This window comes from Peromyscus maniculatus, chromosome 3 (genome assembly GCF_049852395.1).
Source record: "Peromyscus maniculatus bairdii isolate BWxNUB_F1_BW_parent chromosome 3, HU_Pman_BW_mat_3.1, whole genome shotgun sequence".
NCBI classification, from domain to species: domain Eukaryota; kingdom Metazoa; phylum Chordata; class Mammalia; order Rodentia; family Cricetidae; genus Peromyscus; species Peromyscus maniculatus.
The window spans coordinates 131,017,750-131,041,123 of NC_134854.1; the positions used below are offsets into that span (position 1 = coordinate 131,017,750).

The 23,374-nt window shown below is 44.3% G+C and overlaps 1 protein-coding gene across 1 annotated transcript in view; it reads left to right on the forward strand.

The window, feature by feature from the left end:
* Edem1 (ER degradation enhancing alpha-mannosidase like protein 1) overlaps window positions 1–13,465 on the forward strand; it is a 31,761-nt gene extending 18,296 nt beyond the window's left edge. The window contains exons 6-12 of the mRNA XM_006985032.4: window positions 314–488; window positions 2,542–2,662; window positions 3,261–3,431; window positions 5,008–5,081; window positions 6,571–6,667; window positions 8,292–8,495; window positions 9,578–13,465. Of these exons, the coding sequence (XP_006985094.1) occupies window positions 314–488; window positions 2,542–2,662; window positions 3,261–3,431; window positions 5,008–5,081; window positions 6,571–6,667; window positions 8,292–8,495; window positions 9,578–9,667 (932 nt within the window). The 3' untranslated portion in view covers window positions 9,668–13,465. The remainder of the gene's footprint in view (window positions 1–313; window positions 489–2,541; window positions 2,663–3,260; window positions 3,432–5,007; window positions 5,082–6,570; window positions 6,668–8,291; window positions 8,496–9,577) is intronic.
* The last annotated feature ends 9,909 nt before the right edge of the window (window positions 13,466–23,374 follow it).

Consider the following 23,374-nt stretch of genomic DNA (forward strand, 5'->3'; position numbering starts at 1 on the left):
GAAATGCATTACCATTCTGCGAAAGCAAAATATCAAGCCTATTTTTTTCCATTAAATGTTTATTCCCATTTTTCATATGTGATTGACTATTACATGCATGCACATATGCACACACACCTGAGTGCTATAGAATGATCTCTCTGCTTCCCAAGTTACTGATAGGACTAATCAAAAAATGGAAACGCACCTGTCCATTCCTCATACCTGCCAGGGATAAGGATGCTGAGAAGCAGTGGGACAGAAGTAGGAAGACCTTACCCCCCACCCCCACCCACCATGTTTGAGACCTGAAGTACCTTGTTTGTTTCCACAGGCAATGTTGTGAACATCCAGACAGGCCACTGGGTTGGAAAGCAGAGTGGCTTGGGTGCTGGGCTGGATTCCTTCTATGAATACCTCTTGAAATCTTACATTCTTTTTGGAGAAAAAGAAGACCTAGAGATGTTTAATGCCGCATATCAGAGTATCCAGAGCTACCTGCGGAGAGGGTGTGTGTCTCTGATGTCATTTCTACTGCCATACAGTGTGTTCAGTTCCTGCCCAGCTCTGCTTTCATTTTTATTTATTATTACTGTGTATTTATTGTTTTTGGAGAGCAGTGTGTGTGCCATGGCACACATGTGGAGGTCAGAGGGACAATTTACAGGAATTGGTTCTTTACCATGTCAGCCCAGGGATGGAATCTGGGTTTTCAGGCTTGATGGCAAGCATCTTCATCCCTCAAACCTTCTTACTGTCTTCTTTCTTTCAATTTAAAGACTTTGGGGGTGGAGTGTCTCTGGATAGCCCTGTCTGGCCAGGTACTCATGTGGACTTGAATTTACAGCACTCCTCTGCTTCTGCTTCCCAAGTGTTCCACCACACGGCAAGGGTCCTATTCTTACTCTAACTGCCATGGCCTTCAGGTGATTCACATCACTTCTTGCAATAGCCTCTTGTGTGCTGGGATTACAGTTGTGAGCTATCCTGCCGGCTCCATTTTTCTTAATATAAACTTCCAGGGTCTGTCTGTGTTTTTATCTACCATCTCTCTTAATTGATTGTTAGTCATTTGGGAGTTGGTCCTTGTGTAGCATAGTATCTCCAAACCTGGTAGCTTAAAATATCTCACAGTTCCTAAGGGCCAGAGATCTGGGAACTGGTGAGTCACTGATTTTGGTCCAGGATCTCATATGAAGTACTCTTAACCCCTCAACCATTTCTCCAGCCCCAGAATTATCCTAAGTATGAAATAATGGATAGTTACCCTGACCCCTACCCCTGCTCAAAGTCTGTTTAGAATACTGTTTGCTATTTTTTTTCAGTTCATTCCGAATGTCCATAGAGACTGTGGCTATGGAAAAGCTGCAAAGCTGCAGTCTTCTGCCTCAGCCCCCAGCTCCCCCTTCCCCTGGCATTTCTCTGTACATGTGTGTAGTAAACGACTAATGCAAGTAATAGCTACTGAGCTTCTGGTTTCACGAGCTTTTGACTTTATTTCTGTAACAGCCGTTGTAGGGACCATTGTTGTGAGAGCTTTGGGGGCTGGAGAGATGGCTCAGAGACTAAGAAAACTCTCGCTTTCGCAGAGGACCTAAGTTTGGTTCCCAAAGCCCATATGTGGTGGCTCACAGCCCCTAACTCCAGCTCCAGGGTATTTGATACCTTCTTCTGAGTTCTTTGGGCACCCACACGCACAGGATTGAACATACATGCAGACGCTCACAAATGCACAAACAAAAAATTTAAAGTCTTGCAATAATAATAATAACAATTTCTGCAGCTGTCATTTTTGCTTTTCTTTGTTTTCTTTTCCTGGGTGTGGGTGCTCAGTGTAGCTGTTGCTACAGCTCTTTTGGTTGTTTTGCCAGACAACCTTTATAAACCGCAAATGTGGATTGCTGCATGATTTGAATGCCATTGTTCTGGAGAGATTATACTAATTTTCTTTGTATTGCAGTTTTGCTATTTTTTGCTGAAGTGTGCTCCTCTTTGCTTTTCAAGACTTGCTATCCTCCTGCCTCAGCTTCTGTGTGTGATTATAGTCATTCACTACTATGCTCGGTTCATTTTAGCTTTACAAAATACTGAACTAAATTGAGGAGAAAGCTCTCAGGGTCCTGCCTTGATGGATCCTCTCAGGCCTTTTTTTTAATAGGACCGTGTTCTTTCTGTACCAGAGAAGAGACTCTGAAGAGAATAAAATATGCTTCCCCGTCAAAGTGCTTTCAATTTTGTTATTTTGTCTTTTTTTTTTTTTTTTTTTTTTTTCAGAGCTGAGGACCGAACCTAGGGCCTTGTGCTTGCTAGGCAAGCGCTCTACCACTGAGCTAAATCCCTAACCCCCAAAGGCTTGATATTTAGAACTACATTTAGAACTAGGTTTGTGTGTAGGCACGTACAGGCAGTCTTACTGCCAAAGGTTTAAGGAAGGAGTTAAGAAAAAGTGAACGTTGATTTTGCGTCAGTGAAACACCGGGAAGTAAACTGCCAGAGGACTAGAGCTGGAGCTCTGTCTGCAAGCTTCCTTTTCACCTTGGCTTGTGCTCTTTGGATCCACAGCCGGGAAGCCTGCAATGAAGGAGAGGGTGACCCACCACTCTATGTCAATGTGAACATGTTCAGTGGGCAGCTCATGAACACCTGGATTGACTCTCTGCAGGCTTTCTTCCCTGGACTGCAGGTATGATGCACTCACTTGTTGAGGAGGCCTGGGAAGGGAGCTCAGTGGGTAAGAGCGCTTGCTGGATGAGCCTGCCGACCTGAGTTTGAATCTTTAGCACTCACCTAAAAAGCCAGTGGTACAGCATGCACCTAATAATCCCAGTGCTGGGGGTTGGAGTGGGCAGCACACAGAGATGGGAGGTTCACTGCAGGGGCTTGCTGCTTGTTAGCCTAGCTCCAGGGAATAAGGTCAACAGTGACAAAGCAGATGTTCTACTTTGGCCTCTAAGTGTATAACATGAGCAAATATACATGTGTACACACTATAGTGCGCGCGCACACACACACACACACACACACACACACACACACACACACGCACACGCACACACACACGCACACACACACACACACACACACACACGCACACACATACACACTGATTTATTAAGAATAAGCCTTTATTGGGAAATCCCCCTCTCCCTTTTTATCCTGAGCATTCTCTGACTCCTTTGGATTTGGGGGCTTAATAGCGCATCTTGATGCCCCTGTGAATCAGTCCCTAGACTTGCAGATCTGCCTGTGGTTTAGAGAATTTGTCTGGGCTGTCTCCGTAGGTTCTGATAGGGGATGTGGAAGACGCCATCTGCCTCCACGCCTTCTACTATGCCATATGGAAGCGGTACGGGGCCCTCCCTGAGCGCTATAACTGGCAGCTCCAGGCCCCTGACGTTCTCTTCTACCCGCTGAGACCAGAGTTGGTGGAGTCCACGTATCTCCTCTACCAGGTGATGGGCTTACTGAACGGTGATGTGATAGACTTGCTGCCTCTTTCTGTCCTGCTAGAGGTCACTTCTCTTGAGTCTGTAGGGTGGAGAAAGTGTCTGCAACCAAATATGCTTTTAGCCTCATGTTTTATAAAGATTCCTGGCTTTACTGTGGGCTTATTTTTCTTTTAATATTCAAGGAAAGATTTTATCTTTCAGTTTTTCCAGATTTGTTTGGCCAAAGAACCCTTGGGGGGGGGAATCTAATATATTTTTTTTCCCAGTTCTCTGGTTTATATAAAAGTATTGACAGAAAAAGATTTTTTTTTTGTGTGTGTATATATTTTAAAAGGAGGATTCCTTTTTGTCCAATTACTATAGCAACAGGAAATGTTACTATCAAATGTCTCCTTGATACCTGAAGCCTGGTACACAAACTTTTTCACATGCTTTGTGTACATACACTTCCCAGGAAGCTGGCTCTGATGAGCTTAGTAGGTATGAGACAGGAAACTCCAGTGTGCAAGGACCCCCATTCTTAGAGATTCTGATAGTAGGATTCATTCTGTGCTTCAGAGTTATTTAAAGAAATTTATACTGAACTAGAAGTCACTGCTTCTAGTTTGAAAAAATAGTATGTGTGGCGGCGGGGGGGCGGGGGGGGGGGGGGGGGGGGCTCAGTAAAACTGGTGTTAGCCCTCGTATCTCAAGAGACCTCACAAGGTTTCAAGACTCTTTATCTCAGACGTGGTTTCTCTGAGCTGAGCTTCGCGTAAAGTGAAGCCCCACATGCTCTGAGGACATAGCTCTCCCTCCTCCACTGCTGAAGGGCTCATCGGCAGCTTAGTCCTATTGCCTGTAGCCTTAACGCCTCTGTCTTATTGCCAACTCATCCTTGTCCACCATGGACATAGAATCCAGAGGAATCTTCCACTTACAGGTTTCTCCTCTAAGGCTATCCCAGGCTCTTAACCTAGAGGCAGCCAACGCGCTGCTCTTTCCTCTTGTTGCTGTGTAGGTTGGCAGTAGGCATGAATTAGAAGTTCTGGGGTAAAAGTCTCATCTTCCCAGAGAATCTTCTCCCATAATCAGAGAGCATGTGATGGAGGAGTAAGGACCTGAACTCTGATTTCCTGGATGATTGCAGGAAAGCTGAAAGAGAAATCCAGGTCTCGTTAGAGTCTAGAGGACTGCATCCCCTTGACTGGCCTCATGGTGCAGTAATTGGAATGACACAAAGTCCTCTTACCTTGTCTTTGCATCTTAAGTTTCTAGGGAGTTCTGAGGCAAGATGGAAGGATTTGTTCTCTGATAAGTACCTGGAGGGTGGGCATTATTTCTTTTCTGACCATGGTAGGTATCAATAGAGCCCATGTAGTGCTCTGCCCGTGTGCAGATTTCCTGACCCTGAGTCCAGTTAAACCCATCACAGGTATTTGCAGACCGAATGCCTTAGTCAGATGAGGTGAGTCTGGCCCTGTTCCCTCCTTTACCTGGGGACCTGACTCCTCAGGGAACCCTTGTAGTCATTATGATGTGTGTTGATGGAGTATCTTCCAAGCCCTTCCTGTATCACATTCTCATGTCTTCTGTCTAGGCAACCAAGAATCCCTTCTACCTCCATGTAGGAATGGACATTCTGCAGAGTCTGGAAAAATACACAAAAGTCAAGTCAGTTTTCTAAACTCCTTTTTATTGTTTGAATGCTTATGATTGACTGAGAGTTGTTCTGGAGAAATGCTATTTAAAAAAAATTAAATTTAGTTATGTATATTATATTTACATTTTTTATTTATATATTTTATGTGTATGAATGTTTTATCTGCTTATATGTCTGTACCATGTGTGTCCTTGGAGGCCAGAGAGGGCATCGGATCCCCTGTGACTGGGTTACCGATGCTTGTGGGTTTCCATGTGAGTGCTGGGAATTAAACGTGGGCCCTCTGGAAGAGCAGTTAGTACTCTTAACCCCTAAGGCATTTCTTTACCCCCTCCCAAGTTTTTTATTTTTTGTTTGTTTGTTTTTTAATATTTTAATTATGTCTGTGAGTGTGTGTCTATGTAGAGAGTTGAAGTTGGTTGTGAGCTGTATGTTGTGGCCACTGGGGTCCTCAGCAAGGGTACGGCATGCTCTTAACTGTTGAGCCGTCTCTAGTCCCTTCATTATTTTTTTTAAATTATGTTTATTTAGTGCGATCGTGCGTGAGTGCGTGCGTGCGTGTGTAGGGTTGCCACATGCCTGCCCCAGTGCAGGAGTGGAGGTCAGAGGACAACCTGCAGGACTCTTTCCTCTCTTTACACTGGGTGGGTCCTGGGAACTGAACTCAGGGTATCAGGTTTGATGGCCAGGGAGTCTTCTCTCCAGTCAGGAAATGTTACTTGCGTTTTAAATGTGTAGTACAGATTATTAATGTTAGTTTAATAGAGAAATGGTTTACCTTTTGCTCCTGTAGAATGTCTCCATTATAGTGGAAATTACAGTTTTATGCCACCTCCCACTTTCGTGTAAGATTTCAGCAACTTGTGTTCTTTTTGAGAAGTTTATTTTTATGGCAGTAATTCATTAAAGCACTTAATTAGTACAGAAGATAGTAAGAGTGGAAGATTCTTGTGATTTATACCTATAGGTCACCATGGTAAACACTGAAGTACCCAAGCTTAGTATCTTTTCAGTTTGTTATATTTATGCATATGTTGTATGTATATATGCATACACATAAAAACATACTTATATTTTTTAGCCTGCTTTTTTTGTATATTACCGAGAAGTATATAATAGAAAAAATACTGTTTTAGGATATGCCAATAATGATTCATTTCTACAAATATTGGAATGAACAATTTAAATCAGTCCTTCTAAATTTATTCTTAGTTATTCTCATGGTGCCATGTTTGGCTTTTGGTAAACACCCTCCACTGTCCTCCATCCCCAGTTTGGAGCTAACCTGATAAGAAGCAATCCAACATGCTTTAAAGTAAATTTGCAAACATTTCATGCTAAAAATGAAAAAAGAAAAGGAAGAGCCCCTCAATCTAGCATAGTTATTTTTTACGTTGTATTGGAGAAGTAGCTTGATTCTCTTGATAATAGGATATTCTGGCAGGTAATGAGCACAAGGGAAAGATCCTGAAGCAGGGCTAACTGAACTTTTTTTTGTAGGTGTGGGTATGCCACTCTGCATCACGTCATAGACAAGTCTAAAGAGGACCGGATGGAGAGCTTCTTTCTCAGTGAGACCTGTAAATACTTGTATCTGGTACGTGTGTTGCAAGATTAACCAGAGGTCTTTAGTGCTGCAGAGAGCAAACATTTATGCAGTCTTCTGTCAGATAAATATTTACTAGTCACTCCTCTGTGCTGGGGAATGTACATTCTCAGAGTTACAAGCCTGGTCAAGAAGAAAGAATGGTGCTGTCTTCCTCCCTGGTCGTCAGCCTCCTGGAGACAGAAATGAGGTCATGGTTAGGGACTGTGGGAAGTGCAGGTAAGGACTGGGAGAAAATCAGCTTGATGGTGGTGTCTGGAGGCTTCTGTGAAGAAGAAAGCAGTGTTTTTCTTCCCTTTTATTTCCCCTGGGGTATTGGACATTGAACTCAGAGCCTTGTGCAAGCCAGCCAGGTATTTTACCACAGAGCTACACTCCCAGTCTGGGAGTAGTGTTCACTGCTCTTGACATGTGGTGTTGGCTCAGACCTACAGCAGAGCTGCTTCCTGGTCCCCATGCCCATCTTCAGGCATGCCTTTGTTTATGTGGGGAGGGGAGAATTTCTGGACCTGAGAGAGACCTTGGGATTATATAGTTACTCTTCATTCTGCTCTTTTGGGAACTACAGCTTACACTGAGAGGCCAGCCAACTTGGCTGAGGTCCTGGGGTGACCACATAGCTGAATGAGCCGTGTCCAGTGCTCTTTCAGCTTCTGTATTCCATCACAGACATGTGTAGTGCCTGTATACATGTGTGTATAGCCTCTCTTCTGTCAAGACTACATACAAACAACACTTGAAAGGCACAGAGTGTTTGGAGGTGGAGGCAGCAACAGTAATAATAGTTGTGTCCCATAATTCACTGGTCCTGAGACCTAGCTAGGTAGAAATAAATGATGCTGGGGCCCTTGTGAAGACTTCTTTTACATTGAGAAGAATGAGTTTGAGAATTTATTATTGACAAAAGCTTGCACTGATAATGTGCAAAGCCAAGTTTTGGATAAGGTGATGGGTGAAGTCTATGTTCTTCCCTCCAGCATCTCCACTTATGGTCTGAGGTATATGAGGCAGAGGGTAGTTAGTTCTAGGATTCAGGTGTGAAGACTCCAGGGAGAGGTGTGAAAATTATCTGGGGAGCCCTTATAGACTGCCTGTGCTTGGGTTCTGGCCCTGGGGTTTCTGATAATCAGTTTTTCCACAGGGAGTGAGGACTGGGGCACATCCAGGCATCCAAGTTTAAACAAAATAAACACTTCACTGCAGCCCTGAGCTGGGAATCCTAGCTGTTAGCCAATGCCTCTTAATCCTGTTCTGTTCCCCAGAAGCTCAGAACCCTTTGCTATGAGTTAGTTCAAAAGTTCTCCAGTTACCAGGTGTAGGTTTGTTCTTAAAGGTGGTGCTGGGGATTGACCCCAGGGGCTGGGTGTGCTTTGAAAGAACTAGAGCCATATTCTAGCTCTATTTCTCTCCTCTCCTCTCCCTCCCCTGCCTTTTCTACCCACCCCACCCCCTTCTTTCTGTCATGGCTGTCCTGGAACTCACTATGTAGACCAGGCTTGCCTCAGACTCATAGAAATCTACTTGCCTCTTCCTCCCTAGAGCGCAGATTAAACCTATGTGCCATCATGCCTGGCCAGTCCCAGTTTTCTTATTGCTTCTTTTTCTCTGTGTCTAGCTGTTTGACGAAGAGAATCCAGTACACAAATCTGGAACCAGATACATGTTTACAACAGAGGGCCACATCATATCTGTGGACAAACGCCTTCGGGAATTGCCTTGGAAGGAGTTCTTCTCAGAAGATGGGGAGCGGGACCAAGAGGAAAAGTTTGTGCACAGGTCTAAGTCTCAGGAACTCAAAATCATCAACTCCAGTTCTAATGTGAGTTGCTTTTTCCACTGCATGTACAAAAAGAAAATTAACTCCTTTGGCATTCAGAATTCTTACACGAGATAGATGACACACTCAGATTGTGTAATTTGACAAGAATCCATAAAGGGACCATTTACATAGGTGGTACTAGGATGTAGAGAAACTGGGACCAGCACTGCGGGTATCAGTCCTGGCCTCAGGGGCAGGTGGAGAGCGATCCCTCCCCCATCTCTTCATCTGATGTCTGTGGAGTGGGCTATTGTGATTGTATTTTGATGCAAGGTCTCAGTTACTGCTGTAGCACAATCTAGCTTTGGACTGTGCGGTGGAGGCTGGCCTTGAACCTCTGGTTCTCCTCCTAATTCCCAGTGCTAGAATTACAGATGTGTGTCACTGTGCCTGACTCTTCCTGATCTCTTCCTAGTGTGCCTCCTTGGCTGCTTCCATCAGAAGCCAGAGGGCAAGGAATAGTGTTGCTGTAGTCCATTAGAGCACACTCCTTTGGGCCAGACCAGGGGCAGAGGGTAAGGAGAGGGTCCGCAGGGAAGACTACCTACCACCCACCAGTAGGACAGGGAAAATAGTCACTCTTTTTTTTTTTTTTGTTTGTTTGTTTGTTTTTTGAGATAGGGTTTCTCTGTGTAGCTTTGGAGCCTGTCCTGGAACTCACTATGTAGCCCAGGCTGGCCTCAAACTCACAGATCTGCCTGCCTCTGCCTCCTGAGTGCTGGGATTAAAGTCATGAGCCACCATTGCCTGGCTTGCAGTCACTCTTTTTTAAATCATCTTTTTGTTATTGTTTTGTGTTTTGAGACAGGATCTCATGTAGCCTTGACTGGCTTCAAACTTGCTGCATAGTTGAGTTGGGTCATTTGTTCAGGGACATTGGCAGTGTCTGGAGTTATTTTTTTTGGTACAAATGGAGGCTGGATGTTGTTGCTGGTGCCTTAGGTGGGAAAGGCCAGGGATGCTGTTCAGTTCACTCCCCTCTAATGCACAGACTGCCTCTGTTTCAGCATGTCACTCCGTGGATTCAAGTTTCCTGGGTTTCTAGCTCAAATCTCATATGTCCCTTATTTTTGTCTTTCCAGTGTAATCGTGTTCCTGACGAGAGGAGATACTCCCTGCCCTTAAAGAGCATCTACATGCGCCAGATTGACCAGATGGTTGGCTTGATTTGACCTGCTTGCCTCAGTGTGGCCAGACCTTAAACCAAACCCAAGCATACCAAAATCCCCTCTGAGATGGAAGGGTGGAGTCTGTGCGTCTGTGACGCTGTAGAAGTTGCTGTCCAATTCTTACCTCTGGGTGATTCTTGCACTTAGTGTTTCCCTTCTCTTTAATAAAATACCCTATTTTTCTGAAGGATATAATTAGAAATGGGAAGCTATGTGGGAGCTTCTTGTGATTGCTGATGTTCTTAAGCACAATGGATTCGGCCTCTTTGGATTGTTCTTCCCAACTCCATACACAGATTGCCAGTCTCCTCGCTTTGCCTCCACTTGCTGTGCTGAAGTATTGCTACCTCTTTGCTAGAGGATCAGGAATGCAATTCCTGTGCAAAGGTCCTGAGGTTTACTCGGCATCACTACTTACTGCAGTGAAAGTATCATCCTTTCTCTCTTCTGGGGTCATCGTGCTGTCCCCAGGATAGCCAGCCGTGATTTTGGATCACATGGGGAAATTCACCTGGTTTCTTTATATCCTAAAGTAATTTAGTGTTACTTGTTTTAGTGTCATGGTCTCGCCAGAAATCTGACAGACAGCCTCTAAAGTTAGGTTGGAATCTATGAGATTAACTAACAGATCTTTTGAGCTGTAATTTGCATTTATTCTCAACATCAACTTACCTGAAGAACTCCTATGGTTCCAGAACCAGGTGCCTTCTAGGGAGAGCAAAACCTTAGGATTGTGTGAGCTTCCATCTCTCGTGTGTCATAACCAAGGATGCTCAGTGCTGACCATCTTTGGGTTAGACTTCTGTTCTTGTTGGCTTATGTGTAGTGCCAATTAGCTAATCAGGGACAAAGAAATGATCAGATGACTTTCTGACATCCTTGAGCCATTTCTCTGTGATACAGGCTTTAGATTAGTGCCTTAGGGGTTTTGTTTGAGCCATTGGCTGTCACAGCCACTGGTGGCTCTAGACAGCTTGTTTTGTATTGCCATATGATGGGACCAATAAAGAGCAGGGTGGGTATGAGGAAGATTTTGGAAATCAGTTTGCCAACCTTTGCCTTTTGAACCTGTGATTTCAGCCAGGCATAAAGGAGGAAATTATGAGAAGATGCTCTTTGTTGTTTCTTTAGCTGAAATAGAAAGCTTGCTGAATTTACACAGACTGTTCTTAAACAGCAGAGCTGGGCCTGATCCCCGCCTGGCTTCCTTGCATTGTGACATGTCGAAAGGCATCCTGGGCAAAGGGTAGGAAATCTATGAGAAAGCTGGTCCAGCCTCATGTATCTTTGTCTTCCCTGTATACTGTTTATACACTTAAAATTAGTTCATTCCAGTCTCCTATAGGCAGGAAAAAAGCCTCTGAACCATTTGGTTTTAGTCAAAAGGGAGAAATTATAGTCTTTCTTCAAAATATGTTACTGTTTTGAAAATAGATATGCCATTCAGTTCCTTGGCATTTTTAGAGTGGGGGTTTCAGTAGTGAATGTGTCACCTTTTAAACACTCACTATGCAATTGGTTTTATTTATTTGTTAAGAATAGTAAATGCTTCTGTTTTCTTTTGATTTCACAAGCATTGTTCTGTGTATCAACAGTGTCTCTTCTACTGTATAGAAAGCTTTCTTTGAGAAAATGATCTATTTTACATGTGTTTGTTAATTTAGTAAAAGTGTTAAACATGCATGCACAGGCGTGTGTGTGTGTGTGTGTGTGTGTGTGTGTCTGTGTCTGTGTGTGTGTGTGTGTGTGTGTGTGTGTGTGTACCCTTTTTACCTTTGCTCCTTTTACCTTCGCAAATTCACGTGTGACTGTGAATGACCCACTAGGGACAATGAAGACCTATGGGGAGGAAGTGTGTTCTTCATGCTTCTCTCCTTTACCGTCTTCCCCATGTCTCTGTCTGGTTCTGTGACAACAGTAGTGTAGTGTATGTCAACACCCAACAGTCCTCTCTCACCTGGGCTCCTCACCTATCCCTCTTGAGCTGGCTTGGGTTATTTCTTCTCCCTGTGCTCTTGGAATAGTGACCTGTGTCTGGAAGTAAGTACCATGGTGCCTTGAGTGCTATCAGTGCGTCTCAGGGGTACAGGCAGACATGCAATGTAGTTTATTGAGTCTCAAACCCTCTTGACTTTTGGGTACTGGACTTTTCACCTGTTGAAAAGGCTGGGGGTAAGATAATACCTATAAATCCTAGTTATTGAACTTCTAGACTGCTCAGGCCGAAGTCAGTGATTTGTGGGGCCAGATGAAGAACACTGTCTGGTGCCAGTCATATAAAGAACATTATTTGAGTCAAATTTGAAGCTGACTTGCTTGCTTTCTGAGAAATCAGAATGTCAGCAACTGCAGTGTATATCTTGCAGTGTGTTTGGTGTTCCTTCTAGTCTGTGTGCTGACATAGGGGTAGAAATTCTCTAATTCACTGCTTTGTTCCAGAAATAACCAGAATGTGAACAGATAGCTTCACAGATGTTTGCAGCATCTGTAGAGCTGGACCATGCTTGTGTTCCCAGGAGTAGCCAATGGCTCGTGTCCAGTTTGGCAAGCATGTTTGAAGTGTAGCAATCTACCTTATTGTTAGATGTGATGGAGCCCAGTTCTCCTACAACCAACAGGCTTGCCTTAGCTGCTCCACATATCTTGACAGAATCACTCCATCCTCTTGGAAGAGGGGGTGACAAAGGAATGCTTGGTGGCTCTGATTGCTTTGGCCGTTGTGAGAAATAGGTTTGTTTTCCAAAGCCTCCCTTCAGTTTCTTCCTGATCTGCCAGAGCTTACTTTCTGTAACTGAATTTCTAGTTCTGATGATGTCTGGACTTTTCTTGTCTTGGATTGCAACCTCTGCACATGATGTCCAAATAGTTTTCTGTGTTAGAGGGAAAACACATGAGGATAGTACCTGCCCAGGTGAGTGGCCATATTTTACTGGTCTGATTAAATGCAGTTGTCTCCATCCCATCTTCCCTTTCCTCTCACCCCTGTGGAAGAAAAACATCCCTCTTCTCACTTAGCTCAGTGGATGAGTGCCTGCTGTAGTTCTTCACTTTGGACCTTGTAGACTCTCCATCAGACATCCCTTTCCTTCAGGGCTCTGAGGTCTTGTTCTCTTGACATGTACACATTTAGTGCTGGTCAGAGGCTAGGCCTGAGTGATCACCTCAGTCACAGAGTGGCTGAGCAAGGACTTGAGAAGGAGGTGCTGGTCTTTGCTTTTCCGTTCCAGCTGTCCAGCACCTCCTCTAGTGCCTCTTCCCTGCGGGGCAGGGACTCCTTGTGAATTGCAGAAGGTGATGTGTGTGGGCCATGTGGCCCCGGTTCAGCAGGGCTCAGGGTTATGGTCCCTCTTGAATTTGGATGTGAATCTCCTAAAGACGTCAAGTACCTGTGAAACCCTGCTCCACTACTTTCCTCTCTCTGAGAGGCACACAAATAATATTTTTAAGGTATTTTGTTTTAGTGTTAAATAGCAAACCACAAGCTGCATTTTTATTTATTACATACACAAAAAGTAAATTTGTTTTTACAAAACAAAAAAAATCTAGAGTTGGAAACTCTGGGATAACTTACTGAGATGCACAAACGCTTCTCTGTCTCTGTGATGTGCAATATGCTTGGCGACCATAGATGATATTTCATGTTTAATCTGTAAATAAGAAATGTATTTAAATTAAATGGGAGATTTTTGTAAAAGGACCAAATGTTCTTTTATAAATGTACTAAGGAATATCTTGCTCTTTGAAATTTATTAGGATTTTTATGAATAATTTTTATTAAAAGATTCTTTTTTTGAGTTGTCACTGTGTTTCTCCTTTGAATATTTGAATATATTTTATGCAGGAAGTGGGAGGGGTGTGGGACTCATTTAGAGAAATCATAAGTTTTGATGCCTAAATGCTTTAGTTTTTGTTTTGTTTTCCTTAAGAGCGTAGCTTCTTTGTGAGATTTCTCTCCAGTCGTCTGTCACAGCTTTATCTTTGCAGAATGTCCTTCACTTGTGGATAAGACCCTTTCACGGGTCCCATTGCTACCCTCTTACTGTGTTCTCCAGTGGTTCCTTCCCAATCTTCTTGCTAGTTACCTGTGATCTGGAACTGGTTCTCTGTTGTCCTAAGCAAGGCACCCCATATCCTCCTCAGTGGTTAAGATGGGGTAGTGGTGCTGAGCAGTGACGGTGCAACCTTGTAATCCTCACTCTCCAGAGGCTTGAGGCTAGCCTGGGCTACCTGTCTTTAAAAACAAAACAGGGTCACCTTGCTGGTGATAGAGGGAACAGGGGGAACACTGTTTTCAGGAAACTGGAAGAGGTGATCGAGGTCCGCCCTCCCTCCCTGCACTGCTTTCTCAGGTTCCTGCTGGTAAAGTTAGTGGAGCCTTTTGTGGCATTTCAGTGTTCCATCTTTGGGCCCCAGGCAATTCCGAAAAAACTGAGGCCTGAGCAGTACCATCAGGGTCAGGACAGAGCCCTAAGATGGGAAGCATTTGCTTGTATGAAAGAGCTCTAACTTAACCAGAGAGGTGGCGCAGCGATTAAGAGCACTTTGGCTTCTAAGGGACTGGGGTTCGGTTCACAGTACCTACATCAGGTGCCTCAAAACCTCCTGTATCTTCAGTTCTAGGGGATGAGACACCCTATTCTGACCTCTTAGGGTACTCACACAAATGTGCACATGAACACTTGCATGCACACACTCACTCATATACATACAAAATCTTTTTTTTTTTTTTAAGTGCTATACCGTTGTAAGGTGTTCTGGCTGTGTTTATGAAGTGCCATGGATTTGTAACTGTCCTCATAAAACCACACTGCTCCAAGTTCATCGAGACAACAAATGAAAAGACATGGATACTGGCTCTGGTGTCATCCAATTTTTTCCAAGATTCCTTGACTCCGTTGTGAGCATACATCCTTGGCCAGCCAGTACTGAGTGGTACAGTACTGAGTGGTATGGAGCAATTGTTTGTGAAGACAGAACATCAGGGTTGAGAGCCAGGGACTGTGGGTCCTAGCTTGGCACTGTCACTAGCCAGGCAGGATTATTTTTATTATTTTTAATTATGGATACACGTGTGGATCTGTGCATGAGAGTGCAGGTACCTGTGGAGGCCGGAGACTGCCGATTCTCCCTGAAGCTGGAGTCCATGCAGTTGTGAGCAGCCCAGTGTGGGTGTTCCGTCATGTTGCTCAGACTGGTCTTGAACTTGATCAGATCAATTGATCCTACCTCCCCTTTGCTAGGATTAAAGAAAGCCATGCACCACCATGCCTGGTTGTGACATACTCTTTTTTTTTTTTTTTATTCACTACAGTTTCACACACAGTTCTTTGACCAATCATCCCCCTATCTCCTTTACCTTCCCTTCATCACCTTAACCCCTTTACCTTCCCATTAAACCCTTCTTCCCAAGCCCCGCTCCTACTTTGGGTTGTGTGTGTGTCACTGAATGTACTTAGGGTTGCTTTCATGAGCATGGGTGAGGAATTACATACTGGTTTAGGAGTGGCTACATCACTGAGAAATATGGCTTCCTTCCCCCAGCACCATTAACTGCCTGTAGCTCCTTGGGGAGGGGTGTGTTGATGGCCAGCCTTGTACGGGTCTTCACTGCTGCTGTGGGTTCATGTCATATCCCTCCCACCCCTCTCGGCCACTGTTCCCCAAGCCTTTCTCTGGAGGGAGGGTATAGGAGTATCGATGCCCCACTTCGGGCTGAGCAGTCTGAATGGCTTCAGTTTTCCTGTCATGTTCTTCCACTGTGTGGGTCCTAGGGGTTGAGCTCAGGCTTACGTCAGGCTTGGAGGCAAGTGCCTTCGCCCACTGAGCCAGCTTATAGGACCTCTAGTGTGTATTTAAAAGTGTCTGTGTGGCCCTGGGTGAAGCCCAGGGCTTTAAATAGGTATTCTGTCACTGATTTATTTTAAGTTTCTTTTTATATTTTTATTTTTGAGATCCTCCTGCCTCAGTCTCCCAAGTACTTGAGACTGCAGATATGCACCATCATACCCAACTTAAACAGGCCCTGTGGGAGAGGTATGGGCTGGCCTCGGAGAGGCCTGGTTGGAAATTCTGTCTTGTCTCTTCCGAGTGTGTGACTTGGTTTCAGTTCTTACCTTCGTGTAATTTCTTGTGGATAACACCTTACTCCTGGGGTCTCAGGAGGGCAGAGTGTACTACAGCTCCATTTTGTCAGGATGTGCTCATGGTAGCATCTAAAATCTCTACCTGTGTTGCTTCTACCATGTAGCCAGGGAAGTACATTGTTCTGTCTTAGAACATGAGGCCCGAGTGGTGACGGATGATAACTGTGCCCTCATGCCACTAGTCTTTGTGGGACCCACCTGTCGTGTGTAGCTTGCACATTAGGTTAGCAGCCTTACCACACACACCTCAGCGACGGAGGTAAGTTCTATTTTTCGGTGTCTGCCCCTGAATGCACTGGGAAAATAATCTTCCCTGTAGTCAACATTTGGACCAGTTTGGACCATTGACCTCAAGTTCTTTTGGGAACCATTGTTAATTGTCTCCACAGTCTCAGAGAACACAGCACATCATGTCTCATCCCAGGGATACCTTCCCAGAGGGTCAGGAGGAGGAGGTTGGGTTGGGCTGACAGATCTGCTTTTGGCTTCAGGAATATAAGTACGGGGTGTCAGGGCACTAGATGCGTCAGGAAATAAAGGCCTTTCACCTTCACTTGGAGTGTTCTGTGTGATTTTGTGGGCATGGGAAGAGTATTTTGGGGAGTCTGTACTGGCACAGCACACAGAAGAACCCACTTTGAAGGGATCCTCAAACACCACCTTTGCACGTTTGACTTGGGGATATTTTGAAGCTCAGCCCTGAGGGAACTGGTCTGGCTATAGTGAGCAATCAGGTTCGTGTAGAACATGGCCTGACAACTTGAAAGCCTGCTTATGAAAGGCTTTTGTGTCTTTTTGTTTTTGTTTTAAGGATCACCTTCTGTTGTTCAAAAACTTATCTGGACAATACTAATTTTTTTTTTTTTAATGAATGTTGACTTTAAATTTCTTTAAGATTAAAATTGTGTTTATTGGCTTGAAGTTGTTTGCATACAACATATTTTGATCACATCCCCTCTTCACCTCCTCCTAGATTCCCCCCACCTACCCAACTTCATGATTTATGTTTAATTATCTGTACATGTCTCTTTGTGTAGGGTGTATATACCTGTGGGTGCCAGATGCCTGCAGAAAGAGGAAGAGGTGTTGGTCTAAATTTCACAGCATGCTGTGGAGCCTCCACAGCACTGGACTAGGACCTCTGCATAAGCGACACAGTTGTGTAGCTTGATCTGCTTAAGGGGCCCCTGGCAGTGGGATCAGGATCCATCCCTGGAGCATGAGCTGGCTTTTTGGAGCCCAGTGCCTATGGTGGGACACCTCGCATTGAGGCAGTGGGAGGGGCTTGGATCTGCTTCCACTGACTATACCAGGCTGTGCTGACTCCCCATGGGAGGCCTTACCTTCTTGTAGGAGGGAATAATGGGAGGTGGATTGGAGGGTAAGGCTGGAGGGGCGGGAGGAGGGAAGAGTGGGGATCTGTGATTGGTATGTAAAATGAATAAAAAATTTCTTAAAAAAAAAAAAAGAAGAGGGTGTCAGATCCACTGGAGGTGGAGTTAGAGGTTGTTGTGAGCCACCTGATGTGAATGCTAGGCTCTGAACCCTCTGTAAGAGCAGTATGTGCTCAACCACTGAGCCATCTCCCCAGCCCTCAGTGGTATTGAAAGTTACAACCGTGGAGGGGTTTTGTTTTGTTTAGTTTTTGGTTCGAGGAGTAGAAGCCCATGGCTGTGTGTGTGGTCAGCATGTACTCTACCACTGAGCTGCACTGCCAGCCCTTAATTTACTCATTCAAATGTATCTATTGAAATCTTAAAACCATTACAACTTATTAAGTACCCTCAATTATTATTATTATTTTTTTTTTTTTTGGTTTTTCGAGACAGGGTTTCTCTGTATAGCTTTGCGCCTTTCCTGGAACTCACTTGGTAGCCCAGGCTGGCCTCGAACTCACAGAGATCCGCCTGCCTCTGCCTCCCGAGTGCTGGGATTAAAGGCGTGCGCCACCACCGCCCGGCAAGTACCCTCAATTATTAAAGCCTGTATTTCCACGAATTATTGGGAATTTTTAGGTAGCTTTTTTTTTTTTTTTCTCCGTTTGCATTGAGTATTGCCATTCATTCCTCTCTCACAACAGGATTTCACAGGGTCTTGATTTAGAATAATCCTTTGAGGTCGTACTACGAGTGTTGCAAATATGTGCAGTTTGACAAACACTCTAAGTCGTGTGTATTGACTTTCCCAAAATTGAAAGCTCTCTATATTAAAAACATCTTCAGGATTGAGCTAGCATTGCAATGAATATAAAACATGTATATGTAATTATGTAACTTTTTAAAAATTAAGCCAGGCGGTGGTAGCACACACGACTTTAATCCCAGCACTCAGGAGGCAGAGGCAGATGGATCTCCAAGTTTGAGGCCAGCCTAGTCTACAGCAGGGGTTCTCACCCTTCCTAATGCTGTGATACTTTAACACAGTTCCTCATGTTGTGGGGACTGCCAACCATAAAATTTTTGTTGCTACTTCACAACTGTAATTTTGCCAATGTTAAGAATTGTAAATATTGGGCTGGAGGGATAGCTCAGCCGTTAAAGGATAGGCTCACAACCAAAAATATAAGAATTGTAAATATTTTTGGAGCTAGAGGCCAAGACCCACAGGTTGAGAACTGCTGATCTACAGAGTGAGTTCCAGGACAGCCAAGGTTATACACAGGGAAACCCTGTGTCCAAAAAACAAAACAAAAAACCAAAAACACCTAAAAATGAAAAATGCTGCAGTATTTTTTTTATGCATATGTGTGTTTTGCCTGAATGCATGTCTGTGCTATACATATACATGGCAGTGCCCGTGGAAGCCAGAAAAGGGCATAGGATCTCTGGGAACTGGAGTTACAGACAGTTGTAAGCTGTTATGTAGGTACTTGGGATTAAATCCAGGTTCTCTGCAAGGGCGGCCAGTGCTCTTAACTGCTGAGTCATGTATTTTGGCCCTGTGTGATTAAAATGTAAGAATACTGGAAAAATCTCTGTTTATTAGAAGACCAGCCCCTCCAAGTGAATCCTATATCTGTATATAAATGCTTATACGTTGCCAGTGGGAAGTTAGACTCATTTTGGAGGGACAATTGGCATTATGCAAAGTTGAATGTCCATGTGCCCTCTGACCCAGCAGCTAGGTTGTTCCAGCTACCAAGAGGGTCACTGGCAGTTCCATGCTTAAACAAGCCGTGCTCAGCAGGGGCAGTGCATAGGACTATGGTTTGTTTTTTGTGGGTTTTTGTTGTTGTTGTTGTTGCTGTTGTTAAGATTTAATTTTTTTGTTAGATTTTATTTTATGTGCATAGATATTTTGTTTGCATGTATGTATGTGTACCACATGCATTCCTGGTGCCTTTGGAGGTCAGAAGAGGGTGGATCCTCTAACTGTTATAGATGGTTGTGAGTGGCCATGTAGGTGCTGGAAATCAAACCTGGGTCTTCTATGAGAGTAGCCAGTGCTTTAACTACATCTCTCCAGACCCAATGTTTTTGTTAAGGTTTTATTGGAGCACAATCTTGCTGTTTGGCTCATAAATAGCCAATGGCTGTTTTTGTGGTACAAAGACTTTGTGGATTGCAAGGGTTCAAATATGCACTACTGCTCTATACAGAAAACACTATTCATTTTCTGTCCTTTCGATGTAAGAAATTGGGTGATAACAAGGCTATTCATAGTACCATTGTTTGTCAAAGTAAAAAACAAAAACAGCCCAAACCAAAACAACAAAACCAGCACACACACACACACACACACACACACACACACACACACACAAAGGGGGAAAATTACCCCACTGCACATTAAAAGTCAACAACTAGTCTACATTGGAATGTTACAGAATAAAGAGCAAGTAATAATCCATTTATCCATCATTCACAACCCACCCGAACTAAATCTATTGCTTAGAGATACAAACAGATGTGGAAAATTATATGTGACATAATTTTCCTAAAAATCGGCATAAAATGTTGTAAATTCCAATAATTCTATATTGCTCTGACTTTTTTTTTTATAAAAATGGTTTGGTTAATCATTTCATTTCATTAATTAAATTGTGAATCTTCAGGGATCTCAGAAAAGGGGATAAACAAACTGAAGTCTGGTCTGACCAACCAGCGTGATGTTTTTGATGGTGGGCAGCAGAAAACAGCTGAGAGGTGAGCACATTGGTGAGATAACGCTGGGTAAAGAAAAGCGAAGCAGGCTACAGTGCCAGCACACAGGAGGGGGCAAAGTTCGAGGTCAGCCTCAGCTGTAGAGCCAGCGTCAGTGGATGTCTGCCCTGCAACAGTTGTTACTGGGCACAACAGGGCTGCTGAACCTATGAACTCAGAGCAGCTGTGACTACATGTGCAAGGCCCTGGCAGGGTCAGATCAGCGCAAACCCAGCATGGATGTGGGTTCATCAATTAGCTGGAGTTGAGCTCTTGGTGGCTACTGTCAGATGGAGAAAGTCTTTGGGGATGTGTTCCCAGGGAGGCTCCTCATGCTCCAGGAGGTGGTCCGGCTCCCTGTGCCCATGCTGGTAGCACTAAGTGCTGTTAAAAACCAAGGACCTGAAGTTGAGAGGAGAAAATGGTAAAGGGATAGGGGAGGAACCGAAGGTGGATTTGATCAAAACACATTCTATGCATGTATGAAATTCTCAAACAATTAAAAAAAAAACTGAAGGAAAAAAATAAAGCATGAGAGACAGGTGATGAATACTTTGCCTAGGGTTGGCAGCTCTGAGGAGGTTGTAGTTGTGCAGAAGTCTGACCGAAGTGGGCATGTAAATGTCTGGGGTAACAGTTGTCTAGGATGAGTGGGTGAGCAGTGAAGGGGCCCTAAGCCTGCAGAAGGTCCTTCCAGGCTCACTAAGATGGAAGTGTTACGTTCTTTGTGGGGGTATGATTGCAGGCCCCTTTTGCCTTCTGACTCTGTGGTCAGAGATCACGCTCAGGTTTACCGTGTGACCCACTTCATTTCAACGCCAGCCCCTGGTGCCCAGTCCTCAGACTCCGAACTAACTTCTTGATTTCCATTTGGAACACATGAGAACAGGCAGCTGTTGGTTACTCTTTGTTACAAAGCAATAGCCTGAACCTGAGTTACTTGGAGTGTAAGTGCCAATAAAGACTATCTCTTCATCATATTTACACAAGTAAGCAACCACCAGCTGCCAGCACACCAGGAGGCACATGCTGATAATTTATTTGTGGCAATAAATAATGACAACTGAAAATAAATCATATCAGAAACACCAACTACAATGAGCTTATCAGTCTCACCAGAGGACCCGTAAAAGTCCCCTCATCTGGGACTATAAAAGAATTACCCCAAGACTGAACGTGGCAGGCCTGATAACTAGTCTCTCAGTCACTTGTCATGAGTCTCATCCAGGAAAATTGTCCTGCCTCTGTCCCTGGGCTCCAGTTAGAGCCCAATTTTCCTGACAGGGACTCTCAGTCCACTTCAAACCGACCTTAATGCCCGGCCACGGAGACTTGCATCCGGCATCTCTGCCCAAACAGTTCTGCACCTGCAGTTTAGAAGATGTCTCGTCTGGTCCCCTACAGACCTCTCTTTGTCTCTGTGCCACCTTTCTGCTTCTGACTTCAGGATAGCCTCTCTGAACTTTACATCTTTTTTTTTTTTTTAGCTGAGGATTGAACCCAGGGCCTTGAGCTTACCAGGCAAGCACTCTACCACTGAGCTAACCCTTCCTTAGCCATTCTGCAACATATTTCTCCTATATATTACCATGGCAAGTGGATGTGTGATCTGAGGGTTCATGCTAGTAATTCACGTTGGAATGAAAGAACCTGCATATGCTAATGACCAACCTCAAGTGAAATCAGGACTTTTTTTTTTGACAAATTGTAAAATTAGATGAAACTGATGTAGATTGTGAATTTATTGCTATCCAATAAATTGACATGATAGAAGGATATGAAAATATCTGGATATTTCTGTCATAATATACTCATAACATATCTTCCCCACAAGCAGGGCTCCATCACTCTGGTCCACTTCCAGTTCTGTCTGATAGCTACAGGTCCCATGCTGGTGGTGGCTGCCTGCAAAAGATCAACATTCCAACATGGAACGGGGAGGGGCTCCTGAGTCCCCATCCCTGAAGGGGGCTATTGACAGTTCATGACTTCTGGAGGAGAGAGAGTCAGTTTTCTCTAAGAATGTGTCTCCTGATAGGTTGATTGAGCTCTAGTGGTTGGTCCCACATTATATGGGCAGCCCACATTGAACTTTGTTTTTTGGAACAAACAACAAGGACATAAAGTTGGGAGAGTGTAGCAGGGTGGGTGTGAACCTGGGAGGAATTAGGAGGAGGGATGGGAGGTTAATATAGCCAAAATGCATTGTATGCAAATATGAAATTCTCAAAAATGAATGAAAATATTGTATTTTTATTCCTTGAGAATTTCATTCAGCATATATTTGTCAGATTCTTTCCCATCAACTCCTCCTTACCCACTCAACTTTGTTCTTTCTCTCAAAAAAAAAAAAAAAAAAAAAAAAGGGAAAAAGCCACTAAAAAAAAACACTGAGTCTGATTTGTGTTGGCTAACTACTCCTAAGTATGGGGCCTGGCCTGGAGTATGGTTGATATACCCAGGGTCCCTCCTTCGAAGAAAATGGATTTTCCTTTTCCTAGAAAATAGCTTAATGGCTCGGGGTGGGACTTTGTGCGCACTTCCCCTCCTTCATTTTGAGATTTGGTCTGGCTTGAGTTTGGGCAGGCCTTGTGCCTGCGGTCACAGTCTCTGTGAGTTCATATGAGCATCTGCCCTGTTGTGTCCGAAAAATAGTTTGCTTCAAATGGTCCACCACTTCTGCCTCTTAGTGTTCTATTGCTGGGAAGAGACGCCATGACCCAGAAAGCATTCAGTGGGGGTTGCTTACAGTTCCAGAAGCTATTATAATCTATTATAATCATGGCAGAGGGCATGGTGGCATGTAGGCAGTCATGGTGCTGGAAAAGTAGCTGAGAGCTTTATACCCTGACACTCTAGCAGCAGGCAGAGAGGGAGAGGGAAAGGGAGAGCCTGAGCCTGAACCTGAGCCTGAGCCTGAGCCTGAGCCTGAGCCTGAGCCTGAGCCTGTATAGGGTTTTGAAACCTCAAAACCCACCCCCAGTGACACCCTTTTCCAATAAAGCCACACATACCCCAACAAGGCCACACCTCCTAATCCTTCCAAGCAGTTTGTATTGGCTAATTTTATGTCAACTTGTCAGAAGTCGTCAGAGAAGAGAGAGCCTCAATTGAGAAAATGGCTCCATAATATTGACCTGTAGGCAAGCCTGTAGGGCTTTTGCTTAATTAGTGACTGATGGGGAGAGGGCCCAGTCCATTGTAGGTTGTATCATCCCTGGGCAGGTGGTCCTGACTTCTATAAGAAAGCCGGCTAAGCAAGCCATGGGGAGCAAGCCAGTAAGTAGCACCCCTCTATGGCCTCTGCATCAGCTCCGGCCTCCAGCTTCTTGCCCTCACTGCTTCTGATGACGAACTGTTATATGGAACTGTGAATGAAATAAACTCTCTTGTTTATTTTCAAGTTGCTTTTGGTCATTTTGTCA